At 43.5% G+C, this 25,665-nt stretch overlaps 1 protein-coding gene across 1 annotated transcript in view; it reads left to right on the top strand.

Moving 5' to 3' along the window:
• Positions 1-25,665, top strand: part of LOC308174565 (ryanodine receptor 1-like) — a gene marked incomplete at both ends in the record, with an annotated part of 70,640 nt that overhangs the window by 39,528 nt on the left and 5,447 nt on the right. Inside the window, 24 exons of the mRNA XM_080549661.1 lie at positions 258-498; positions 929-1,016; positions 1,193-1,285; positions 2,464-2,478; positions 8,296-8,466; positions 9,086-9,145; positions 9,895-10,029; positions 10,225-10,337; positions 10,463-10,559; positions 10,800-10,906; positions 11,011-11,062; positions 11,273-11,347; positions 13,556-13,655; positions 14,132-14,211; positions 14,338-14,414; positions 15,051-15,124; positions 16,250-16,267; positions 17,983-18,063; positions 18,197-18,285; positions 18,475-18,603; positions 18,806-18,910; positions 23,227-23,308; positions 23,439-24,763; positions 25,539-25,624. Of these exons, the coding sequence (XP_080405787.1) occupies positions 258-498; positions 929-1,016; positions 1,193-1,285; positions 2,464-2,478; positions 8,296-8,466; positions 9,086-9,145; positions 9,895-10,029; positions 10,225-10,337; positions 10,463-10,559; positions 10,800-10,906; positions 11,011-11,062; positions 11,273-11,347; positions 13,556-13,655; positions 14,132-14,211; positions 14,338-14,414; positions 15,051-15,124; positions 16,250-16,267; positions 17,983-18,063; positions 18,197-18,285; positions 18,475-18,603; positions 18,806-18,910; positions 23,227-23,308; positions 23,439-24,763; positions 25,539-25,624 (3,493 nt within the window). The remainder of the gene's footprint in view (positions 1-257; positions 499-928; positions 1,017-1,192; positions 1,286-2,463; positions 2,479-8,295; positions 8,467-9,085; positions 9,146-9,894; positions 10,030-10,224; positions 10,338-10,462; positions 10,560-10,799; positions 10,907-11,010; positions 11,063-11,272; positions 11,348-13,555; positions 13,656-14,131; positions 14,212-14,337; positions 14,415-15,050; positions 15,125-16,249; positions 16,268-17,982; positions 18,064-18,196; positions 18,286-18,474; positions 18,604-18,805; positions 18,911-23,226; positions 23,309-23,438; positions 24,764-25,538; positions 25,625-25,665) is intronic.

Genomic DNA, 25,665 nt, shown 5'->3' with positions numbered 1-25,665 from the left:
TACTTTCTTACTTTCAAATTTTTTTCTTTCTTTTTATTTTACTACTCGATCTTTTCAGTTTGTAAAGCGTCTTTGGGTGTCTAGAAAAGCGCTATATAAGTGTAATTTATTATTATTATTATTATTATTATTATTATTACCCACCTGTTCAGTCCATGGTGTTCATGATGACCAATCCAGGTTGTTTTGTTTTACCGCTACATCCCTGGATGTGACCATGTTTCTATTCTTACCATGTTTATTTCCTGTGTTCCTAGTGTTCTCCCAGCCTATTGTGAGCAGGGCCAAGCCGGAGATGCTCAAGTCCCACTTCATCCCCACCATGGAGAAGCTGAAGAAGCGCACGGGGAAGGTGGTGGCGGAGGAGGACCACCTGCGCATGGAGGGCAAGTCAGAGGGAGACGAGGAGGACGGCACCATCAGGGATGAGTTTGCTGTGCTCTGCAGGGACCTGTACGCCCTCTACCCACTCCTCATCCGCTATGTGGACAATAACAGGTACAGGACAGATACTGTACATGTCAACATCTCTGCTTACATGTGGCGTATCGATGAGCTGTCTCTTGATTACTGGAACACTAAAGAGATTAGATTAGATTAGATTAGATTAGATTAGATTAAACTTTATTGTCATTGCAGAGTACAAGTACCAGACAACGAAATGCAGTTTAGCATCCAACCAGAAGTGCAAATAGTGATGTAAAACATGATAAACAGTGATAGTGATAGGTACGGTAGTTAGAGGTATATACAGTTATGAGCTATGTACAGTTAAGGTAGCTATGTACAGTATGGTATGTACAGATGTATAATAGAGGTTATGTCAAAAAGAAGTATGTGCAATGTGCAGAAATATGGTATGTGCAAGGGTAGTATTTGTAAACAGCAGTAGTGCAAAGGGTAAATTGGATTGTCCACCGTTCTGCAGGGCGAGGTGGTTGACATGCCCAGACCCAGATGCAGAGGAGCTGTTCCGAATGGTCGGAGAGGTCTTCATCTTCTGGTCCAAATCTCATGTGAGTATGCTCCCTTGAAATAGATATGACTATACACTTCTTTCTTTACTTTCATGGTTTGTCCTGATTCATGCTCCTTCCCACACTCACTCTCTCTCTCTCTCTCTCTCTCTCTCTCTCTCTCTCTCTCTCTCTCTCTCTCTCTCTCTCTCTCTCTCTCTCTTATGTCTCTGCAGAATTTCAAGCGAGAGGAGCAGAACTTTGTAGTGATGAATGAGATTAATAACATGTCTTTCCTCACTGCTGACAGCAAGAGCAAGATGAGCAAGGTGAGGCCATTACAGGACAGACCATCTGGTCCCTCTTATGCTGTAACACACTGACATAGGTATCATGTGACCGCAGCTGGTGAAACCGGGGACAAGTCGGCAACCAATCAAATTGTTCTGACTTTTATTCTGAAAAATGTAAATACATTTCAACGTTGTTGAAAATCAATGACTCAGTCAAGCCAAAATATTGCAATGCAAAGGCTTCGGTAAGTAATCCCCACTACTACCTAGTTAACTATAACACTACTTTACATTGTTAGCAGGCTCACAAAACAAGCTTAGTTGACTCTTAGAGAGTGTCTTTGATTTTCAACAATATTGAAATGTATTTACATTTTTCAGAATAAAAGTCTGAACATTTGATCGGCTGCCAACTTGTTCCCGGTTTCACCAGCTGCGGTCACATATGACAGATGTCCTGTTGAAGAATAGGGCAGCCGAGGCTAATGAGACCAATCAATGACTGTACTTTTTATTGACAGTTTAAGACAGCTGTCGATAGATTTGAGTCTTTTGTAACATCTTAGAATGGACAAGGCTGACCTAAACATATTTTGGTAGAATTTGAATTTCTGCAGATTTGGTTGCTTAGTTTGTCAGAGTAATGGTAGAAGTTGTCGCTGCAGCAGTTTACACAAAACATATTCTTTTGCAACTTTGTTCAAACTTTTGAATTCACTTAAAATATTATAATCTATAATGTTTTGTTTTCACCTACGGTACTTGTTTCTCAAATAATGTATGATATCCTCCTAACCTACTGTACAGGTAACCATGTTGAGGGCAACGTACCTTTGAAAATTGGTGTTTCCTATGCAAACTCTTTATCTGTGTAGCATGGTATTTTTATATTATATAAGATCATTTATATTCAATCCTTCACAATAATCCAACTGTAAAAACAGAGACAGAAAGGCATCTCTTTCCCATCTCAAAGCCCATGATCTTCACCAGGTATGGTGTGTCGGAGGACTAGCGTCAAAACTCTTGACTGTAGAATATTATAGAATTGCTTTTTTTTTTTTTTCATGTCCACTGTATTCCAGTACAGTACAGGCAGCATACAGTATGTTTCATTAGTGTGTTCTAGTAGTTATCTCCGGTGTCTTAACCGTTGTTCTCTCTCTGACTGTCCCTTGTCCTCTTTTTTTGTGTGTTGACGCTGGGTATTCTAGGGCGGGGACTCAGAGGTTAGACTTTGTTTCTGCACGACCGCTGTGCTGACCGCATGGCACCTCAGTTTTGGGGGGGCTTTTCATCAACCCCTTCGACACACTGGCACACCAGGCTGACACACACCCCAGGACACACTAGCACCTCCCAAACACTCATCATACATTATTCACACACAACACAACACCCATAGTTGAAACTAGTAACAAATATGTAGCGTGTACTGTTAGAAGCAGCTGTTGATGTCCTCTCAGTGACTTAATCCTTTGCGCTGCGGCGAACCAACCAATGGAAAGTCCAAGATCCGTCATGTTTATATCGGTGCATACCGGCGCGTAGAAATAGAACGCTAATCCGTCGGAATTAAAAAAATACTTTCTAGCAGTCACTGATACTCTTTGGATCCGGTTCCACTGTCAACATCCTACCCACCATTAACACGCCCGTGCCCACATACCGAGACCGTGACACACAATCTCCCCAGTTTAGACCGCTTTCAATATCTCACCCATAAATGTACTTGATGCGCTCGCGTACGTACGTAACATCTACCTACATAAACAGACTGTTTTTCGACAGAGGGCGTGAGGTAGAGACAGCCAGCCAGCCAGAAGAAGTGAGGACACATTTTCGTGAGCTTAGAATGATACGGTTCTATCTCCGTCTAGGGTAGTTCAGAGATATTGAGCGTCAAAGTTTTTACATTCCTTTATGTTTTGTGAGATGGAACCTTTGTATTTTATGAATTACTAACTAAAAAAATGTCAACATTTTAAAAATAACACCACACAGGCATTAATAAACACCTAATGGATCAGATTATGTAAAAAAACTACATTTTGACAAAAATGGAGATAGAACCTTATAATTCTAACGTCACCATTTCCCATCAGACATTTGCAACCATATCTCATATATATATATATACACGTATACATATCGCACCCTCGGACGAAGGGGCGGGCCCTGGTAGTGAGCCCCCCCGCAGTCGTCCTGCCAGTGTGTGAGGGGGGGAGTCTGGAAGGCGTTTGATGAAAGTACTCTGCCGTAGAGTCGGGCTCATGGCACTAGGCTCCACCCCCCAGGCCCTTAGTCAGCGGTGGGGAGCACGGTGCCATCATCCTGCCAATGAGTTTTTTGCATTTTTAGTTGTATTGATTTGTAGTTGAGTTGGGAGTCCTCCCTCCATGTCTTTTTCTTTTTCTTTTCTTGCTGGAGGTTGATTGGTTGATCTGTAGCGTTTTGTAAACGCAGCTCCCTCCCACCAGGGGGTGCTGTTTGTCCCCCCCTCTCTGTGCTCAACTGTTCACTACTCCTCCCTGTAGCCGCCATGTCAGAGTCATGGCTTTTGTTTAGTTTCCATACTCATACACTGTATCCTTCCAGTCTCTACCCACCCACCCACCCACCACTCTTTTTTAACCCATGACCTGATGCTATTGAATTTAACTAGACTGAAGCAGGTCTCTGGAAAAAGCTATATTAGTACCCCTCCCTGTAGAATGTTCTCAATCTGTTGATTTTACCTCACCCCAAACCTCTCTTCTAAAATCTCCCCTAAAAACCTTTCCACCCACCTTCCTCTCAACTAGCCTTATTCATAACACATTCCTTGCAGTGAAGTACGAGTTTGGAGACGCAGTTGAATCTGCCTGGATTTATCTCTGGCACTACGACAATCCTGTCACTCTCACATACCGTACTCTATCCTCTCTCTCTCTCCCTCTCTCTCTCTCGCTCTCCCTCTCGCTCTTGCTCTTGCTCCCTTTCTCTTTCTCTCTCTCTCTCCCTTTCTCTCCCTCTCTCTCTCTTTCTCTCTCTCTTTCTCTCTCTCTCTCTCTCTCTCTCTCTCTCTCTCTCTCTCCCTCCCTCCCTCTCTCTCTCTCTCTCTGTCACACACACACACACACACACACAACAAGCATAACTAGCGATGCTGCTTTACCATCGGTAGGCGCAATCATTTCCTTTTGCATGGTGAAGAACCCCCTCAGATGGATAGCCACACCCCCTCAGATGAATAGCCACACCCCCTCAGATAAATAGCCACACCCCCTCAGATGAATAGCCACACCCCCTCAGATGAATAGCCACACCCCCTCAGATGAATAGCCACACAGTAGTTACACGAATCTCTTTTTCCACATTTCACCACAGCAGATTCCCCATAGTCCTTCAGTGCATTTTACCATGGCACATTCTCTGTTCTTAGGGCTTTGCATCCTTTCCTGTTCTGTGAGGTGGCCATTACTGTGGGGTCCTCTGTTATCTCCACTCCCATGGCCAACCTCAGCATGCTATATGACACACTCACACGCACACACACACACACACACACACACACACACACACACACACACAGACACAGACACACACACACTCACACTCACACTCACGCTCAGACACACTCACACTCACGCTCAGACACACTCACACTCACACTCACACTCAGACGCACACACACACACACACACACACCAGGGTTTCCGTTAGAAAAATTTGCCGTCGGACATCGTGTCCGGGAAGAATTCGATTTACCGGACAAACGTGATATATTCCGGTCATCATATTAAAATATAATAAGTTTTTTTTTTTCCAAAATCATATATTTTTTTTCTCCAAATCTAATATAGCTGTTTGTCGCGGTGATTACTGTTGTGTAGCGGCCTATATATGCCATTTAATGTCTATTTCTCATCCGATACGATTAGATGCGAGCTATATAATATATAATAATATAACATGATTTGACGCATGCGCGCTATGCCATGCGTCAAATCCAGCGCTGAACGGGCGCCTCACTGGGAACTGAACAGACAGCATCGATCAATGAACGGACTCCACATTACGTTAACTGAAGTTTGTTAAATTGTTTGGGATTAATGTGAGTTTTCTATTTTCTCTTTACAGTTTTACCCTTTTTTTTTTTTAAATCAATAAAACAACGTCATTTCTATAAGTCTCGCTGGTTGGGAAGGCATTTCGTTTAGCTCGGGAGTATGACAATGGGAAGAACATAACTGTTTATTGAGAAACAATTGATAGGCAGTCTGGGATACGTATATAAAGAAATACCACAATGTCTAGATGTATAACATTTTATTGAACAGTAACAGTGCAAGCATGTAGGCTACGGGGAACAGGGATTTTGGTCAGTAGGTCCTTTGTACAGAGGGCGTTTCTCTCCGACAACGCGTTCCCAGGTACCATGGAAGTCATAGGTAGTCCAGCACACTGACAGAGAGACAGACAGACAGACAGACAGACAGACAGACAGACAGACAGACAGTCAGCTTACTTCTACCCTTTTGAGTGGAATTACTCCTTTAATTAGCTGTTAGCCATCTCAAAGCCCCCTGAGCTGCTCGTCAACACTGAGAATAGACCACATTATAGAAACCAAAACACCGTTTTTTAAATCCACAGGGAATAACCGAGAGTGTAAGGAAAGGCACACCCAGCGCTGTCAGTGGTGGGGAGACTTGAAGTGGCTTTGCTTGATTTCCATCACAGATTCAAGGATTGAAACACTGATGAAAATAGGGAGTAATAGTGATGGGATTATTTTAGATTATTTTAGATTAGATTAGATTAGATTAGGTGAGATTCAACTTTATTGTCATTGCAGAGTACAAGTACCAGACAACAAAATGCAGTTTAGCATCTAACCAGAAGTGCAAATAGTGATATAAAAACAAACACTTAACTTTCGGGGAAACTGCTAAAATAAAATAAATTAAATAAATTTAAAAAGAAAGCGACTATTAGCACCGCCGAATGACAACAAACGTATGAGTAATGAGTAAAACAATGTCACTTTTATAGTATGTTGTTTAACTTGCCGTTCGGTCGCCATGGCCCTGGTGTGTGTAGCAGCTTCAGCTAGCTGGCTGGAAACTTCTAGGGGTGCGTTCGTAAACACGCTCTGAGAGCGCCGGAGCGCACGCTGGCTTCGATGTCACAGAGCGACCGAGTCGTTCGATTGGACGAGAGGCGTTCCGCGAGTGCTGATCGGATTTCCAGAGCGTGTTTACGAACGCACCCAGCCAGCTTTAGCGAATTGTATTCAAAGGGAATTATTTTCACCGGACAATATGTCCGACGACTTTTCAATTTGTCGGACTTCACCAAATTTTACCGGACAAAGACCGGTAATTGCCGGTTAACGGAAACCCAGACACACACTCACACTCACGCTCAGACACACTCACACTCAGACGCACACACACACACACACACTCAGACGCACACTCACACACACACACACACACACACACACACATACACAGACACACACACACACACGCACACACACACGCACACACACACACACACGCACACACACACACACACACTCACGGACATCCAGTGTTAACACTCACGAGCTTGCAGGATGAAGTCAGGGGGAGCAGACAACAGACAGTAATGTGCCCTTACATAAACAGGACAGGAGAGCGGGAGGAGAGCACAGGAGCGACGGGACGTACCTCCCACGGACATGTCTTTGTTTTTCCTCGTGTGATTTTGCTCGTTTTGGTAACACCTCTCTTTAGTCTGACTCTCTCTCCCATCAACATGATGCTACTAACAACAACCTGCGTGTATTTCAACTGGAGCTTTTTTACTCTCCAACACCATGTAACACCCTCATCCTTCACATGGTGGAGCGGCTGCAACTACAACAACAACAACAACAACAACAACAAACAAAGAAGAAGCACTAAGAGATGAGAAACATAGATGGTTGTTTTTTCGTTTTAACCAATCGTTTTCAATTGAATGCTGAGAATGTGTGTCTGCATGCTTTTATCTGTGCCGTTTCATTGATTTCCTCTCCTACAGACTGTACTGTATTGTCCTTCCAGTTGTCCTCCCCAAAACCCACCACCACCTCCCACCCCCCAGCACCCACCCCACCCCCGGTCCTTTACAATAAGGAATGACATCACTATCCCCCCCACCCCTTAGCAGTAAAGAGTTTAGCAGTTATAATTATGGTTCGGACATCCATGGGGATCCTAGGTGGTAGACGGTGAGCTAGAATCTGTTGAATGAAAGTTAACTGTGCAGCAGGTTTACTATGCTGTGTTAGTTCACTAGCGACACATTGAAGTGCTGTTATGGGGGCTTATGGGCCTGTGCTGAAGGTTTCGGGAGGCGTAACTTCTGTCTCTCTTCTGCTATGACAGTAGGTTATATTCCTGGTATTGTGACAGGTCCAGGCTTGACAAGCAAGTACAGTTGGGGGGGGGGGGGGGGGGGACATTTTTACGCAGTTAATGAAGTCAGTGAAATCAGAAGTGGTCGCATCTGGGCTTGATAGCTGGTACGATGATATGACGAGAGCATGGTTTTAGTGCTGTAGTTTGCAGGACGCTCGTGTTCAGAGTCAGTGCATCTTTATTTCAGTAAAACCGAAGCTCGTTGACAGGTTGTCGTTTATTTTTTTTCCGAACTTAATTTTTTGTTTTCCCCATTTTCACACAGCCGTCAGGTGGAGAGGTATTTTCGTCGAACTTCTTCGTGCCGTGCTGTTAAATGTTATGTCATGTGACTTGTAGAAGTAGTCTCAGCTTTGTTGCAGTAATATTCACAATGATGCTTAGCATTATGGGAAAGTGGTAGACCAGGGGCTGTTATGGGAACATCATGTACTGTAGTGATTTAGTGAATGTAGTGGCATTGAACCAGGGCTGTCACGGGTTCAATGCTAAGCAGTGTTCATTTGATGGCTTGTGGTACAGTGGTACAGTGCCTCGCACGTCTCTTGTGGCTCCAAACCAAGTAGAAGATGATGTGTAATGCCTTTTTGGTTCCCTCCCCGATCTCCCCAGGCCGGCGGCTCGGACGTGGAGCGTACCAAGAAGAAGAGAAGGGGAGACCGTTACTCAGTGCAGACTTCACTTATTGTGGCTGCCCTGAAAAAGATGCTCCCCATCGGCCTCAACATGTGCTCCCCTGCAGACCAGGAGCTTATCAACCTAGCCAAGATCCGCTACTCTTTGGTAGTGTGCCCACTGTCCTCTCTAAGAACTACCATAATAACTTCTGCAGTGTTGGCCTGTGAATATGCAGACTATGGTGCACTCCTCATCTGATATGTGAAAGGATTTCCTTCATTCTTAAGTTGATTTTTGATTATTTGTTAAATTAAATTGAAGAGTACCAGCTCAGTGGTGTTGTGGTTAGAGTGTCCACCCTGAGATTGGGAGGTTGTGAGTTCGATTCCCCGACCAAGTCATACCAAAGACTATAAAAATGGTACCCGACGCCTCCCTGCTTGGCACTCAGCATTAAGGGTCGGATTGGGGGTAAGACCCTGCAACCTACCAGCTCCAGGGGGTGTACTTGTACATCAAGCCACCTCACGCTATGGAAACAGGAGATGGTTCCTACCTTATGGGCCATTAGGCTCGAGAACCATCAGTTCTCAAGGCTACTTACTTACAGAGTAATATTTCCATCCCACCATGTTTCTGACAGCTGATTCTGAAATGTGGTAGATGCAAATGTAAATGTAGATGCTGTACTGGTTTGCCACTGTTGTGTACTGTTATTCCTCAAATAATGTCCAAAATGAATATCAAAAAGTGAAAATGACCAAATAAGTATTTCCTCTTACAGAGAGACACAGATGAGGAAGTGAGGGAGTTCCTGCAAGCCAACCTGCATCTTCAAGGCAAGGTACGATTAGGCTGGTCTGCTACCCATATGCTGCTGCTGCAGCTACTGCTGCTGCTGTTGTTGTTGTTGTTGTTGCTGTTGTTGCTGTTGTTGTTGTTGTTGTTGCTGTTGTTGTTGTTGTTGCTGTTGTTGTTGTTGCTGTTGTTGTTGTTGCTGTTGTTGTTGCTGTTGTTGTTGTTGTTGCTGTTGTTGTTGTTGCTGTTGTTGTTGTTGTTGCTGTTGTTGTTGTTGCTGTTGTTGTTGCTGTTGTTGTTGCTGTTGTTGTTGTTGCTGTTGTTGTTGCTGTTGTTGTTGTTGTTGTGGTTGCTGTTGTTGTTGCTGCTGTTGTTGTTGTTGCTGTTGTTGCTGTTGTTGTTGTTGCTGTTGTTGTTGTTGTTGTTGTTGCTGTTGTTGTTGTTGCTGTTGCTGTTGTTGCTGTTGTTGTTGTTGTTGTTGCTGTTGTTGTTGTTGCTGCTGTTGTTGTTGTTGCTGTTGTTGCTGTTGTTGTTGTTGTTGTTGTTGCTGCTGCTGTTGTTGTTGCTGCTGTTGCTGTTGTTGTTGTTGCTGTTGTTGTTGTTGCTGCTGTTGTTGTTGCTGTTGTTGTTGTTGTTGCTGTTGTTGCTGTTGTTGTTGTTGTTGTTGTTGTTGCTGTTGTGGTTGTTGTTGTTGTTGCTGTTGTTGCTGTTGATGTTTTTGCTGTTGCTGCTGTCCATCAGCGTCCTGCGGTGTGTTCTCCTGCTGCAGTGTGTTTGTGTGTGTGTTGACTGTAGGTAGAGAACCCGTCCATGCGCTGGCAGATGGCCTTGTATAAGGACATGGCAGGGAAAGCAGAGGATTGCGACTCTCCTGAAAAGGTGGTGAAGAGAGTGCAGGAGGTGTCTGCTGTGCTTTATCACATTGAGGTGGTGAGTACAGAACTCTCCCAGACCCACTAAGGCATCCAGGTGATCCCACACTTGACACACTTACTTGATTTACCTGTGTGCGTGCACGTGGATGTATACAGCTGCTCTCTAAACTTTGAGTTAGGGCACTTAAAATGAAACAGAGAAAAGGTCTCTTTCTTCTGTCTCTCCTCAAACCACTCCTCTCTCACTCAGACGGAGCACCCTTTCAAGTCGAAAAAGATGGTGTGGCACAAACTGCTGTCCAAGCAGAGACGCAAGGCGGTGGTCGCCTGCTTCAGGATGACGCCGCTCTACAACCTCCCCAGGTGACAGTTACAGCCATCTATACTCTGTTCAAACACACACACACTGCACACACTTAATACACACACAATACAACCGCAAACATCTATGTAAGAAAACGTACCTCTTTACTTTGCCTGCTCATTAGGCATAGAGCCTCCAACATGTTCCTGGAAGGGTACAAACGCAACTGGATCCATACGGAGGGGTACTCCTTTGAGGACAGGATGATCAACGATTTGTCTGTGAGTGAGCGCTCTATAGCAGACCTTACAGACTGAATATGGCCTATTGTGTTATTGTTTTGTAGTTTTTTTTTCTTCTGCGTGTGTGTATTTCGCTGCAATGTTGAGAGCTAGCTCGCGACGTTAGCGTTTGGTTGCACCATTTGCGACCTGTGCATATGAAGAATAAACTTGAATTTGGTTGCAGTGATTGTCTACCAGTGTTGTTGTTTTTTTTCTACACACACCTCTCTGTCACAGAAAGCCATGGAGCAACAGGAGGAAGAAGAGGACGAGACGGAGACCAAGCCGGATCCCCTTCACCAGCTCATTCTGCATTTCAGCCGGACTGCTCTCACAGAGAAGAGGTGAGATTGGCCAATTCTCACCGCCACATTTTTACAGTGCACCTCCCACACCTTGGCCCGACGTGGCCTTTTACAGTAACTTCTTTGTTTTCTCTTTGTTACAGTAAACTTGATACAGATTATCTGTACATGGCATACGCTGATATTATGGCAAAGGTGAGTTATCTTTGTTTGAGTTTATGATTTGCGGCCATGTTTTGGTTGTTTGTACAGTATGGATCATTTTTCAGCTCGTATGAACTTAAAGGATGCTGTTACAATATATTAGAAATGAACTAGTCTCGCTACTACTGGTTAATATGAAACTCCCAACCCGCATTTTCCCAGTTGTAACATGTTTTTCCCTTGTTGCTACGTCTGCTTCAGAGCTGCCACCTTTGTGAGGAGGACGAGGAAGGAGAGGAGGTGGAGCAAGGGGCTGAGGATGAGATGTCCTTTGAGGTGCGACAGACAGAGCTGGTATGGGGCGGCCAGGGGCAGGGGACGGGGACACACTGGAGCGGTAGCTCTTGACGCCTCGAGTGACCACATCAACCATCAACACATTACCCCCCCCGCACCACCATCATCTCTCTCATCACTGTCTTTTATTTATCTGTTCCGTCTGTTCTCTGTGTCTGTTTGTTCTCTGTTGCTGTCTTTTTTTATCTGTTCTGCCTGTTCTCTGTCTCTTCTCTTTGTGTGTTTTTCGCTTTAACCCTCTCTGGAGTCGCCCTTGCTTTTCTTCGCAGTAGTTAACATTATGTTATGCAGATGTCACAAGACTTCCAAATTCTGTAGACCATACAAAAAAACATTTGGACCGCTTTGAATGTGTCGACCTACCTGCTAAGCACAAATATCCAATTCCTGAAAATTATCTTCAATTGAACTGCAAGCAAATAAATTAAATCTGGCAAGGAGAACGTGTTTACCATGGGTAGATCCAAGTTGTAATGCAATCAAGATAATGCTTCCTCCATTCTTTTGGTTTTGGACAACAATCTACATGTCTTATAGTACGTTTGACATATTTCGGCATGTGTTCAGTAACTCTCTAAAGTGTCGTTGGATGGGAGCGGAGTAAACACTTCTGACAAACGGAGCATTAGAATGGAGGAGGCCATTAGTGAAGCTAATGCTAGTGGCTAGCTCTACTACCACACCGTCCCTATCCAAGTGGCTCAGGCTGGCTAGCTCACCACTGCCAGCCTCCGTCCTGTACTTCCTCTGTGTGCTGTATGGTCTATCATAGCAGATTCACTCATTTGAATCTCTTAACTGAACTGATCCTCTGTGTTTCTTACAAGGTAATCAACCACTGATCTTGGACTAACCTGTCCCTCTCTCTCCCTATCTCTGTTGTTGCTATGTTGCTGTTTTATGTTCTCTCTCTCTCTGCATACCCCCTAACACCTGCATAGTAACACTTTCATCTCTATTAACTGAATGTGACTAAGCAATGTTCCATTTCATACTTACGTAGCGTATTGACATAGACTACAGTGAAAGCCTAAATCTTCTCCCAGACACAGACACATACAAAAACACTCACACAGATAGGTACATACTGTTCGCTACGCCTGATGCAGGATTTATCGAAAGATCCTAACGTTTCCATCGGATTGGAAACTCTCCGTAAGTAATGTCAAGTACATCTGCACACACATACTGGGTAGACCAAGGTTAGGCATACGCGGGTGGGTGTGGGTGGGTTAGGCGGGTGGCGTGGGTGGGCAGTTTGTCAGTTTGTTACTGACAGATGATATGTGTTTTTGTTACTTCATTGTACTTTGTTTTTTATTACGTATTGGGTTTAAAATGACCCTTAAATATCAAATCTGGATATAAAACTATCCAGATAATATATACAGTACCGGTACCTTATATGTTGCATTACATTGCAGTTGTAGAAATATTCAAGTTAATGTGGTAGTTCTGTGTCAAAGAAATGCTTGAGCTAGTTTGCACTGAGTTATGCCAAAGCATTTGTTTTAGCAGAACCGCTTCTCTTTTAGGGCAGTGTAAAGTGTATAATACAGTATAACCCTAACCCTAACCCCAAGGGAGACACTGTGGATAATCAGTAAAAGCCTATATGGTCCGTTGCCACGGCTACCACTGCAGCATGCACGATCATCAGGGCTGTTTGCTGTAGTCTAACGTTTGCTCTAGTCAGCAAACGTGAAGAAGTAGCGTAACGACTCCATGACTAATTAACTGGGGGTGAAAGAATGAGTGTGAGAGCTAGACAGCTAAGTGGAGGTAATTAGCCATAGGGGTACAGTAAGCAGGTGTAGTGAAAGGGGCTATTTTTTTCCTACAATGAGAGAATAGGGGCAATAAAGTAAAAGACAGAACACCGAATCAATTTCAAGCATTGAAATTGATTGAACAATTCTCTATTAAAATTGTTTTAAATACAGTAGATGGTAGATGTACCACATGAAGAAATATAAATGATTACACTAACTAGCGAGAGAGAGTGAAAGATGGTGAGAGAGAGAGAGAGAGAGAGAGAGAGAGAGAGAGAGAGAGAGAGAGAGAGAGAGGCAAGGTGGTGGATGTCAAGGAGAAAGTACAGTGTAGACAGCGAGGTATGAATGCAGAGTGACTGTGGGGGTGGGATGTGTGAACCACAGGACACAGTGGTAACTTGTCCGTCTGTAGGAAAAAGAGATGGAGAAACAGAGGCTCCTGTACCAGCAGTCGCGTCTCCACAACCGCGGGGCGGCAGAGATGGTCCTGCAAATGATCAGCGCATGCAAAGGTACAGTGCATCACATATTACTGTTTTGGCATTTAGCAGACGCCTTTATCCAAAGCAACTTACAACAAATCCATTTGTTTGTAAGTCTAACCCTAACCCTAGGACCTAGAGAAAGAGTTAGTGAGAAAGTTTGAGGGAAAACGACAGGAAAATAACCAAATGTTAAGTTACCAGTGGAGGTAGAACTCGGAGGTCCGGTCTCATTGCAATATAACTGTCCTCCCAGTTCTACTTCCGCTGGTGCGAACTCCATGTCTGCTTTCACAGTGCAAACATTCAACTCAATGTCTCTGCATAGTGGCACTAGAGTCTGTGACTACGCTGCTGCACAGTACACACTGTAGCATTCAGATGTAGTGAAGTGAAGTGAATTGAAACTTTATTTATATAGCGCCTTTCGTACATGGATGCAATGCAACTCCAAGCACTTTACAATGATGTACCCTATTTACACCTGTCACTTGTGTTCTGTTTAGGTGACACTGGCTGCATGGTGTCCTCCACCCTTAAGCTGGGCATCTCCATCTTAAACGGGGGCAACTGTGAGGTTCAACAGGTAAAATTAGAGCCTGTGGTTGCTCTCGTTATACTGCGTGACTGTACATTTGAAACGACGAGATGAGACTCCAGATACTGTGTATGGATGACAGGTTAGTGAGTGGCCTCAACCGTCTGTTCGCAGAAAATGCTCGACTACCTGAAGGACAAGAAGGATGTAGGCTTCTTTTTGGGCGTCCAGGCTTTAATGCAGACTTGCAGGTCAGTCTTCACTCTTGTAATGCTCTGTCTTTTAATTTTTTTTGTATATTTGTTTATATTTAACTGATAACACAATGTCATGAGTCGTTGAAAAGGGAACCAATGTACAGTATGAAGCTTAATAAAACCTGTACTATATGGGATAGTGAGTTGGACTGGTGATCAGAAGGTCATGAGTTCAATTCCCACCTGGGAACACGATCACTAGTGTGCCCTTGAGTAAAATTATTCCAGGGGGACTGTCCCTGTAATCTCTAATTGTCGCTTTGGATAAGCATCTGCTAAATGGTAAAAATGTAAATGTCAGACCAAACTATATCTGATGACTTTATCTATTCCTAAACACATGTGACAGCTGCTGAAAGGGGTAACAAGTCAGCAGCCGATTTAATTGTTTGTATTTTGAAAAATGTAAATACATTTCAGAGTTGTTGAAAATCAATGACACACACGCTAGTCAACTAACACAGCTTGTTTTGTGAGCCTGCTAACAATGTAAAGTAGTGTTATAGTTAACTAAGTGGCAGTGGGGATTACTCACCGAATCCATTGCATTGCAATATTTTGGCTTGACTAGCGAGTGTGTGACGTTGAAATGTGTTTCCTGCTGTCACATATTGTTGTTTGTCATTGCAGTGTCCTGGACCTAAACGCCTTTGAGAGGCAGAACAAGGCAGAGGGCCTGGGAATGGTGTCAGAGGAGGGCACAAGTAAGTCTCTGAAGCACTGAGCACACTAGGGGAGTATCAGCTACCCCTCTCTGCTGTAATACAGTACAGTAGTGACAGGGATTAATAATAATAATAATTCATTATATTTATATAGCGCTTTTCCGAGGCTCAAAGACGCTGACAATATGGGGAAAAACGGAAAACACTGAAACAACAAGCAACAGATAACATGAGCATGTAGAACACAGAATTAACGAACGGGGAGGGGAGACAGGGTTAGGGGAGATTGTTAGGGGTATGGGAGGTTGTATACATGTCCAGGGGGGGAGGGGGGTGGCAGGGTTAGGGGAGATGGTTAGGGGTAGGGGAGGTTGTATGCATGTCCAGGGGGGGAGGGGGGTGGCAGGGTTAGGGGAGATGGTTAGGGGTAGGGGAGGTTGTATGCATTTGTATGAGGAGGTTGTATGAGGTTGTATGGGGAGATGGTTAGGGGTAGGGGAGGTTGTATGCATGGGAGAACAGGTAGGATTGACTTGATATTCCAATTAAATATGAATACATACATGTAGAGCAAGTACCGTAGAGACTGAAAGAGATCAACTTGAAGATGAACAACTGTCATTTTGTTACTTCTTCTTCACCCTAGCGAACTAGAACGTAACAATAGGGTATTGTTGTAAGTATTGTTAAGCAAAATGTACAGGCCTAGTAGTCACCGAGTAATAGTTCCTCCCTTTCATTCCTCGTCTTCTGAATTTCCAGTAGATCCTGATTGAATGAGTGATGTCTTGATCTAACCGTTTCCTTTTGTCAGCTCTAACACTTGAGTTGTGTTGGTGATTTTCAATTCACAGTGTGCCTTTATGGTTTCTTGTCTAGTATGTTGTCCTGCTAATATTCTGTAATGTTCACACTTATACTCTTTCTTTGTACAATGTCATCATAGATAGATAGATTTACTGCTACCTAATTCTTCAGTATTATAATGTCGAATTCCATCTGAATTAGTTGTTATTGGCATTGGAATGTTGTTAATCACCCCAACCAACTACTAAATCGTCTATTCTGTTATCAACTTACTGCCCCTCTCTATCCCTGCCCCACCCCCACACCCTTCCTCCCTCCCCTCCTCCTCCTCCTATTCCCTCCTTTCTTGCTCCTCAGACATGAAGCTAGAACGGGGTAAATAATACCTCTGTCCCTCTGTCCCTTTCTCGCTCATTCTGTTCTCTGTCCCTGTCCCTTCATCACCTTTTAGCTCTGTTTCATTCTCTGGTGTTGTGGAGCCTAACTGTATTACATTTGACACTCAAGTGAACTCAGTCATGTCATTTTTGAGAATACGTTCCTTAAAAGTAAGTGCGAACACAGTATTTAAAACATCAATAATAATTATAATTATAAAGCCTTAGCAACAGACTAACTAAACAATATCCTTGAGTGTCTCACCACAGATCTACTGGAACTCCAAAGCTCAGTGTTAAATATTGTTCACGGTTACTGTACCTCTTTAGAGACCGTACTGTAGATGCAGTAGATATGATGTGTTTATACAGTAGCAAGCATTTATGAATACAAAATGATAGCAATATCTGAATCTATCATCTGAATCTACCTACTGTACATGACTATGTGTACCCACAATCCCCTATTCTTAAACCCCCTCTGTCACCCTCACCCCTGTGAACCCTCACACGACTCACAAAATGACATCAAAATGACATCAACCCTTCACCTTTTCACCTGTCCACGCCTTCACCTGGCGTGGACAGTACCACTCCAAACACTATGCCCCTCAACTCACTACTGTCAACTCACTGACTCAGAGGAGTTCAGTAGGTCTGTGTTGTTGTTGCTGCATGAATGTGTGTCTAATTTCTGATCGAGGAACTGTTAGGGTCAACTTCTCTTTGTCTGTGCAGTTTCCGTTGGTGTCCATTGTATCTATACATGTCAATGTGTACCTTTTATGTGTGTAGCTATATTGTGTTGATGGACCCATGTGTGTCTCTATGTGTTTAGTATGTATGTGAAATAATAGAACATTATTTTTTGCTGTTTGTGTGAACTGAAGATACAGAATGTATTGGTCTACCCTCTCCTTGAGTTATTTATTGATGTACCGTAATCACATATGGGTGTATATCATATATGGGTATAACCATAACTAATACTGAGGCTGAAATTCATACTGTTTCCCTGTACAAAATGATGCAACTTTAATGTTTACTAAGAGCAAATAACAAGTTAATCCAATATTACTACTGATACGACACTAGAGGTAAAGGAAGCTAGTGACATCATCACATTCACATTACTGCAAACATGTGCTTCTCGTCGTGCACACTGGCTAACACACTGATGAAGGGGGCCTGTCCACTATACTATACAGTGGCAAGAAAACGTACGTGATCCCTTAGGAACTACCTGGTGTTCTACATTAACTGGTCATCAAATGTGATCTGATCTTCATCTAAGAAGTCATAAATATAGCAAACACAACGTGCTTAATAACACACAAACAATTATAATATTTCATGTCTTTATTGAACACACCCATTAAACATTCACCGTGCTGGTGGAAGCAGAGAGCAGCAACTTCTTCCGTGGTGTCCTGTCATGGACACCATGCCTGTTCAATGTTTTACGTATGGTAGACTCATGAACAGAGATGTTAGCCAGTTTCAATGATTCCTATTGTAACTTAGATGAAGATCAGACCATATTTTAAGACAAATGTATACATAAATGCAGGTAATACCAAAGGGTTCACTTACTTTTTCTTGCCACTGTATACTATGAAGCCTCCAGCCTACGCTGTTTACAGGGGCAGTATAACCAGCGTCCCAGAGACATAGAACCACCCTGACGCTGTCCATCCTTCTCTCTCCCTCCAGGTGAGAAGGTCATGGCGGATGACGAGTTCACCTGCGATCTCTTCCGCTTCCTGCAGCTGCTTTGTGAGGGCCACAACAATGGTAAGACTCGTGATATAGTACAAATGAGAGAGAGCGAGACGTCCAACACAGTTAGGTGGTGACAGTGAGGGATTACTGTGTATGGACTCATTGTGGGAATTGTAGCCGAGTTGGATGTCTCTTTTTGCTCCAGATTTCCAGAACTACCTGCGGACACAGACAGGCAGCACCACCACCATCAACATCATCATATGCACTGTCGATTACCTCCTCCGACTGCAGGTACCATACAGTGGACACTCTGACTACTGGTGACAAACATCTGTCAATTAGATACTGTACAGTGAAGCATGATATTATCCCTGTCACCCTGCTCATATCTCATATAATCTCTCTCTCTCTCTCTCCCTCTCTCCCTCCCTTCCTCCCTCCCCCCTCTCTCTCTCTCTCCGTCTCTCCCTCTCTCTCAAGGAGTCCATCAGTGATTTCTACTGGTATTACTCTGGTAAAGATATCATCGATGAGCCAGGCAAGAGGAACTTCTCCAAGGCCATGATTGTGGCCAAGCAGATCTTCAACAGTCTGACTGAGTACATTCAGGTCAGCGGACAGTCTGTCCCTCTTGTCCCTCTTCTGTCCCACTGTGGAAAGGGTTCGACGTGGAACCCAAAAGGGTTCTTTCAATGGTTTTGAGCTGAAGCTGAAGAACCCTTTTTGGATTCTAGATAGCACTGTCTCGATGTTAGTCCTTCTGGTCTGACCTGTTAAACTGTTGTCGTGTGTGACTCTGTCCCACCTCCAGGGCCCATGCACAGGCAACCAGCAGTCCCTGGCCCACAGTAGGCTGTGGGACGCCGTGGTGGGCTTCCTCCACGTCTTCGCGCACATGATGATGAAGCTGGCGCAGGTATGAGCTGGACCTCCGCACGATAGTCGCCACATGTTTCATACTCAGCATTTGTCACCAGAGAAAACACGATAACTATTTACAGACAACACATACTGGGCCGTATATAGTAAACACAACTTGATTTAATGTGCATGAGGACAATACATTGTTAGTATTTCATACTCATATATACAGTATATACACACACATTAGATATCTAGATATACACACGTCTGTACATGTTGCAGGTATACTCCGCTCGCTGTGCACAAAATACACTATCAAATTGCAACTATGGTTCATGGTGTAGACTATTTTGTGCACTTTTAGTAGAGGATTGTGGTTTCACATATCTAAATGATTTGTGCTACCATTGCAGGGGTGCAAATTTGCTCGGAACTTACACATGACTGCCAACTATGCATTTAACAAACACCTTTCAAGCCAACAACTTGAATCATTTTGTTGCATTGTTTGACTGATGAGTGTAAATCTCTGGTCTAAAAGGATATTTACCATGTTGTAGTTTGTAGAAACTCAATCTGGAATGGTGAACTAAATCTTATTGTGATGCTCAGACAAACCCCTGTTACATGACAGTGTCCTCTCGTACCTACAGGGGTGCAGATGTTAGGGCTCCCCTAGTCAAAATGCCTTTCACAATTAATATCCAAGTGAAAAGAAGCAAACCTAACCTCTAAATGGTACACTATAAACATGACACATTTCATCACATTTTAAAGCAAGATTATTATTATTTATTGTTTTATTTTTTTACTTTTTACAGTTTCAAAATAATAAAACAAGGAAAAAGGCCTTGTGCAAACGTTTGTGAACCCTGTAAGCTAGTACTTTGTAACTCCTCCTCAGGCAACTATAACCGGTTTGCAAACGCTTCCTGTAGCCAGCTAAGAGTCTTTCAATTCTTGTTTTGGGGAATGTTTCCCCATTCATGGAGTTACTTCAGAATATATAGTTCAACCCTGGAATTATATTCACCTGACTCATTGAAGCCCTAACGAGTAAATCAAGGTTCCCAAACTTGTACACAGGGCCCTTTTCCTTTTTTATCATTTAAATAAAACCTTGCTTTAAAATTTGCAGAAAGGTGTCAACTTCGAAAGCGAACCTGAACACTAAATGCTACAATCACTTGGAGATTAATTGTAACAGATATTTAAACCAGGGGTGCCCAAATGTTTTGCACCCCACTGTACATGCACACAGGAATCACCCTCACTGATATCTCCTCATGCACTCTCTCTTTACCTGACACTCACACAGTTCTCCACTGGCTTGCAGACACACCACCTCAGTTACTGTGGTACACTATTGTACAGTGGTACTCTGTAAACAAGTAAAGCTCTTTTTGTACCACTTTGTAATTATTAATTAAAAGTAAATATTTGATTATTTGATTGATATCTGTGCTATGATTAAATCTAATGGTGTATTTTAGTTGGTAACAATACCTTACAAGCATTGCTGTAGCCAACAGTAAACAGACAGACACCATGTTTACAGCCATGTGGCAAAAGCAATTTGAAATGCAACACTGTTTTTTTCTCTGAGATATTGATCATTTAAACTGTCTTTCACATGGTCTACAGGGTAAAGTATGTATTCATTTTATTTATCTAAGTGATTGGCGTTTACCAGTTTGTCCTTATTGCACCCTGATTTCTTTTTTCAGTTGTTGTTTTATACTCACCTGCATTTAAATCTGGAATGAGAATTAGATATGTATTTGTTTAAGAAATGTTTGGAATGTATTTAAGAAATGTTTGCTTTAATGATGGCAGTGAAACATGTCACACTCAAAAAAATGAAAACATATTGCTCCCAAATTAGAAAAGGTAATTTGTTAAACAATGTTAAATGCAGGATACAGTAAGAGATTCTCATTCCAGACTTAGCTCATGGTCCACACCAAGGATCAGATACTGTAGGAAAGTGATACTGTATACTTAAAAGCAGGTGACTTTAAAACGACCTGAGAAAAGGGCCAGTCCTTTAACCACCCCTGATGGAGTATACACGTTAATCTGGCTCCCACTCTGTGTGCACTCATTTAACAGGGGTTACAAATATGTGGAATCTTGCCCTGTATGTACATGCAGTAATGTTTGACCCCTTGTGTATGTCTATGCTGTTAATTTAACTAATACATTGCTTTCTGACTAACTCTACTGACTAACTGCATGCTACTGAAACTCTTAATTTTTTGTGTAAAATGTATATTTTCTAACATTAATTAAGTATAAAGAATACTTTGACCAATTTTACAGACAAAAGCCAAGTTAAAATACTTGGGTAAAACCACTGGTGCTTCTAATAATTTAAATGTCTACGATAATATATTTGAAATGTGTATTTCATTGAAATGCAAGCAAAGGAACATCTATGAGGTAGAGGTAAGGTGATCTCCCACTAATCTTCCACCTTCCCCCTCCTGTCTCTTGGGTGGGTATGCTGATGCTCAAATCCACACATTTACTGTACATGTGGTGGCAGCTGGTGAAAGGGGGAACAAGTCGCAACCAATCTAAATGTTCTGACTTTTATTCTGAAAAATGTAAATACTTTTCAACGTTGTTGAAAATCAATGACACACTCGCTAGTCAAGCCAAATTATTGCAATGCAATGGATTCAGTGAGTAATCGTTAAAGAAAATCTTTAAAAAAAAAATGTTTAAGTAAAAGTTAACTATAACCAGGGGTGCACATAACTTTTTGGGGCCAGTGCTCAGAGGAGCACCTAGGGATGCTGCTTGGTGCTCCCCGAGCTCGCGAGTCACGACCCGTCCCACAGGATGGATAAAAAAGGGATACATGGATAACTTATATTAGCAAAACGACATTTATTCATAAATAAAGATGAACGAACAAATGATTGTGTGCAAAACAAAAGAAACAAACGCAAAATCAAATGACTGCTCTTTAAGCATGAAAGTCTGTCAGACTCCTTTAAACATAATGAAATCAACTGACATCTCTTTAAGCACTAACTGAATGTCTGTTCTTTAAACACAATGAAATCAACTGACATCTCTTTAAGCACTGCTCTGTTCTGTAAACACTGAAATCAACTTTTCAACAAAAAGTTACAGCCTAAGCATTTATTTATGCTACAAGCTTAATCATCATCAGCACTGCTCTCTTGACTGCTGTAAGTTATCACTGTCCTCAATTTCAACCACGGTAGAGGATGTTGTAGGCTATCACTTTAAATAGCTCATTATTTTGATTGTGCAACAAAGTCTTATTTTTTTTTCTAATAGAATTCCCAACCATATTCCCTGGGTCAGGGGTCTAGGTGTGATAATGAAGCTGTAAAATAAACGTCTGAACGTTTGAAAGCTTCAGAGAAAAGAAACGTGAAGTTCCTTGGTGTTGTTTTTCCTTTTAGCGACGAGTCGTTCGGGACTGAATTGTCACGTGTCGGCGTGATAACCGTGCGATACGCGATACGCGGAATGAAAGTACAAGTTACGATACTTTCCGAATGTTTTCGTGAGGGGAGTCGCCGTGGTCGTTGTGATGGCGTTACGGCGCTTGCAGTGATGCAGCAGTCAGCAGTCAGCAGGTGGATTTTGAGGAAGTCAATTCCTCTCCCAGCGCTCCCAGCTGTTGGTGCGCAAGAGCGCGTTCATGCCGCTGATCTTCCGCGCAGCATGCATTTTGGCGACGCATGCGCACTGGCGCACCAGTTATGTGCACCCCTGACTATAACACTTTTAATACACTACTTTACATTGTTAGCAAAAGCCCAAATCCATTGCAATATTTTGGCTTGGCTAGCGAGTGTGTCATTGATTTTCAACAACGTTGAAATGTATTTAAATTTTTCTGAATAAAAGTCAGAACATTTGGACGGTTGCCGACTTGTTCCCCCTTTCACCAGCTGCTGTCACAAATCTTCTAATTTAGATAGAAGTGTTGTACTGTACCATATATAATCCCAGATATTTCATGAAATTGGAAGCTTACCTGTCCTAAGTGCTTAGAAAAGTTACAATATGGCTTTCAATAATGGTAATGTAGACTGCATAGATTGTTACATGAATTAGGAGTCTCATCGTGCTGGTGAACTGAATGTGACATTAGTGATTGGTATTTGGCCAAATCCTGTCCATATGGGTTAGGTGCCATCCCATTTACGAATGTCTCAATGCATGAGGAACTGTACTTCTAGACTCACCAGCAATGTGAGATTCAGTGGCAAAATATTTAATTATCTGTCTAAAAGCGAGTCTACCGGCCTGAAATGTACAGTAGTGACAGTGAATGTCATTGTGGTGAGTTGCTATGTATGCGTTTGTGTTGTGTTCTAGGACTCCAGCCAGATTGGTCTGCTAAAGGAGCTGCTAGACCTCCAGAAAGACATGGTGGTTATGCTGCTGTCTCTACTGGAGGGTAAAAGAACCGTATCTGATTATAGAATGTACTGTATATGTGCTCCATCTCTTTCATTATTAACGTGATCCGAATAAAGAATATCTGACCCTCTTTTACGATCGACCGCCATGTTTTTGTCATGCTCCAGGTAATATTGTGAACGGGACGATCGCACGACAGATGGTGGACATGCTCGTGGAGTCCTCCAGCAATGTGGAGATGATCCTCAAGTTCTTTGACATGTTCCTGAAACTGAAGGACATCACAGCGTCAGATGCCTTCCGTGATTATGTCACGGACCCCCGAGGTCTGATTTCCAAAAAGGACTTTCAGAAGGCCATGGACAGCCAGAAGCAGTACTCCTGCTCCGAGATCCAGTTCCTGTTGTCCTGCTCCGAGGCTGACGAGAATGACATGATCAACTACGAGGAGTTTGCCAACCGCTTTCAGGAGCCAGCGAAAGATATTGGATTTAACATCGCCGTGTTGCTGACTAACTTGTCTGAACATGTGCCTCATGACACTAGGCTACAGAACTTCCTGGAGCAGGCAGAGAGTGTGCTGAACTACTTCCGCCCCTTCCTGGGGCGCATCGAGATCATGGGCGCCAGCAGGAAGATCGAGCGCATTTACTTTGAGATCAGCGAGGTGAATCGCACACAGTGGGAGATGCCCCAGATCCGAGAATCGAAACGGCAGTTCATATTCGACGTGATCAACGAGGGCGGAGAGAGTGAGAAGATGGAGTTCTTTGTCAACTTCTGCGAGGACACCATCTTTGAGATGAACATTGCCACGCAGATTTCCGAAGTAGAGGAGGAAGAGAAAGGGGGGGATGATGATGACTTGCCTGAAGCTGGAGCGGAGGCAGGAGGAGGAGGAGGTGGAGGCGGTAATGGAGAAGAAGGGGGCAATGGAGAGGAAATGGAGCAAGAGTCAAGCTCTGCCTTTGCTGACTTCATCAACAGCACGTTGAACTTCCTGAGTATTTTCACCTTCCGTAACCTCCGTCGGCAGTACCGCCGGGTGAGGAAGATGACCATCAAGGAGATAGTGGTGGGTCTGGCCACCTTCTTCTACACCATCATAGTAGGAATCCTGCTCTTCGTCTACAGCGTGTGTAAGGGCTTCTTCCTGCTCATCTGGGCTACTCTGTTCGGAGGTGGCCTGGTGGAGGGAGCTAAGAACATCACGGTGACAGAGATCCTGGCCAGCATGCCGGACCCCACGCAGGACGAGGTGCACGGAGACCTGCCCGGGGAGCCTGGGACTGGGGAGGAGCAGGAGGCGGGGCACGGGGTGACTGACCCCATGGACACGGGCGGAGGAGCAGAGGAGGAGGAAGACGATCAAGACAAGGAGGGGGGGAGGGCAGCAGGCGTCGACGCTCCCGGTGGACTCGGAGACATGGGCATCGAGACCGCCGTTGAGCCTCCTACTCCCGAGGGCACTCCTTTGTTGAAGAGGAAACAGGTGAGGTGCTTTTCTGGTAATGTAGGGTGCAAATTATGCTGTAGGTGTATAATAATGGACCTATCGCTAAGCCACACCCCCTTTGAAAACTCGGACAAAACAAACAACGCTTCACTGACAGTGACTGACTGACCGACCGTGACTGAATGACATTCAATGACTTACAATGGCGGAAGTTGGCAAATTTCTGATTTACCACAGCAAGTAATAGACATGTTTTTTTAAAGATGACATAGAGTCCAGGGAAAACTGTTGCGCCTTGCTGTGTCCTTTTTCTTCCAATGATTGGTTGCAGGTGCGGTAGTTTCAAAAAAGTATGAGACAGTGAGAGTAGAGGAACTCGCACACTGCATAAACTTTAAGGAAAACTCCTTAGACAGAGATTTTGAAAAATATGTTTTTCTTTATTTTATCATGCTCTTGCAAAAAGTGTGTAGGCCTCAAAAAGTGTGTAGGCCTGTGGCCCTATAATAATAGCATGTCTGTCTGTTGCCCGGTGACACTGATGATGGTCGTATGACCGAAACGTTTGTCCCGCACTCTGCACTTTTTGCACCCGAGCACTTAGCACTTTTTGTAAGAGCATTTTAAAGATGACAAGAATATTTAGTCTAGAAGCTTTTCACCATCAGATATTAGCGAGTTGTTTGTCTTCTGAGTTTTCTGCCTGTAGTGACTTTTGCTGTGATATGATTGGACAATTTCTATTTTGGGGCGTGGCTTAGCGATAGGTCCATATCAATGTGTATCAATGACCTCCGTGTCTGATTGACAGCAACCAGAGGAGGCTGCTGCTGCGGGACAGAGCCCCCCTGAAGCCCCTGTTGTAGAGGAGCCTCCTCCAGAGCCTGAGAAGGCTGAGTGAGTATAATACCTACGTACCTCAGGCCGTGTTCACATCT

The sequence above is a fragment of the Nansenia antarctica genome, assembly GCF_963989245.1.
Source record: "Nansenia antarctica genome assembly, chromosome: 20".
NCBI lineage: Eukaryota > Metazoa > Chordata > Actinopteri > Argentiniformes > Microstomatidae > Nansenia > Nansenia antarctica.
The sequence above is the reverse complement of the archived record's forward strand: the minus strand, read 5'-3'. Positions and strand labels throughout refer to the sequence as shown.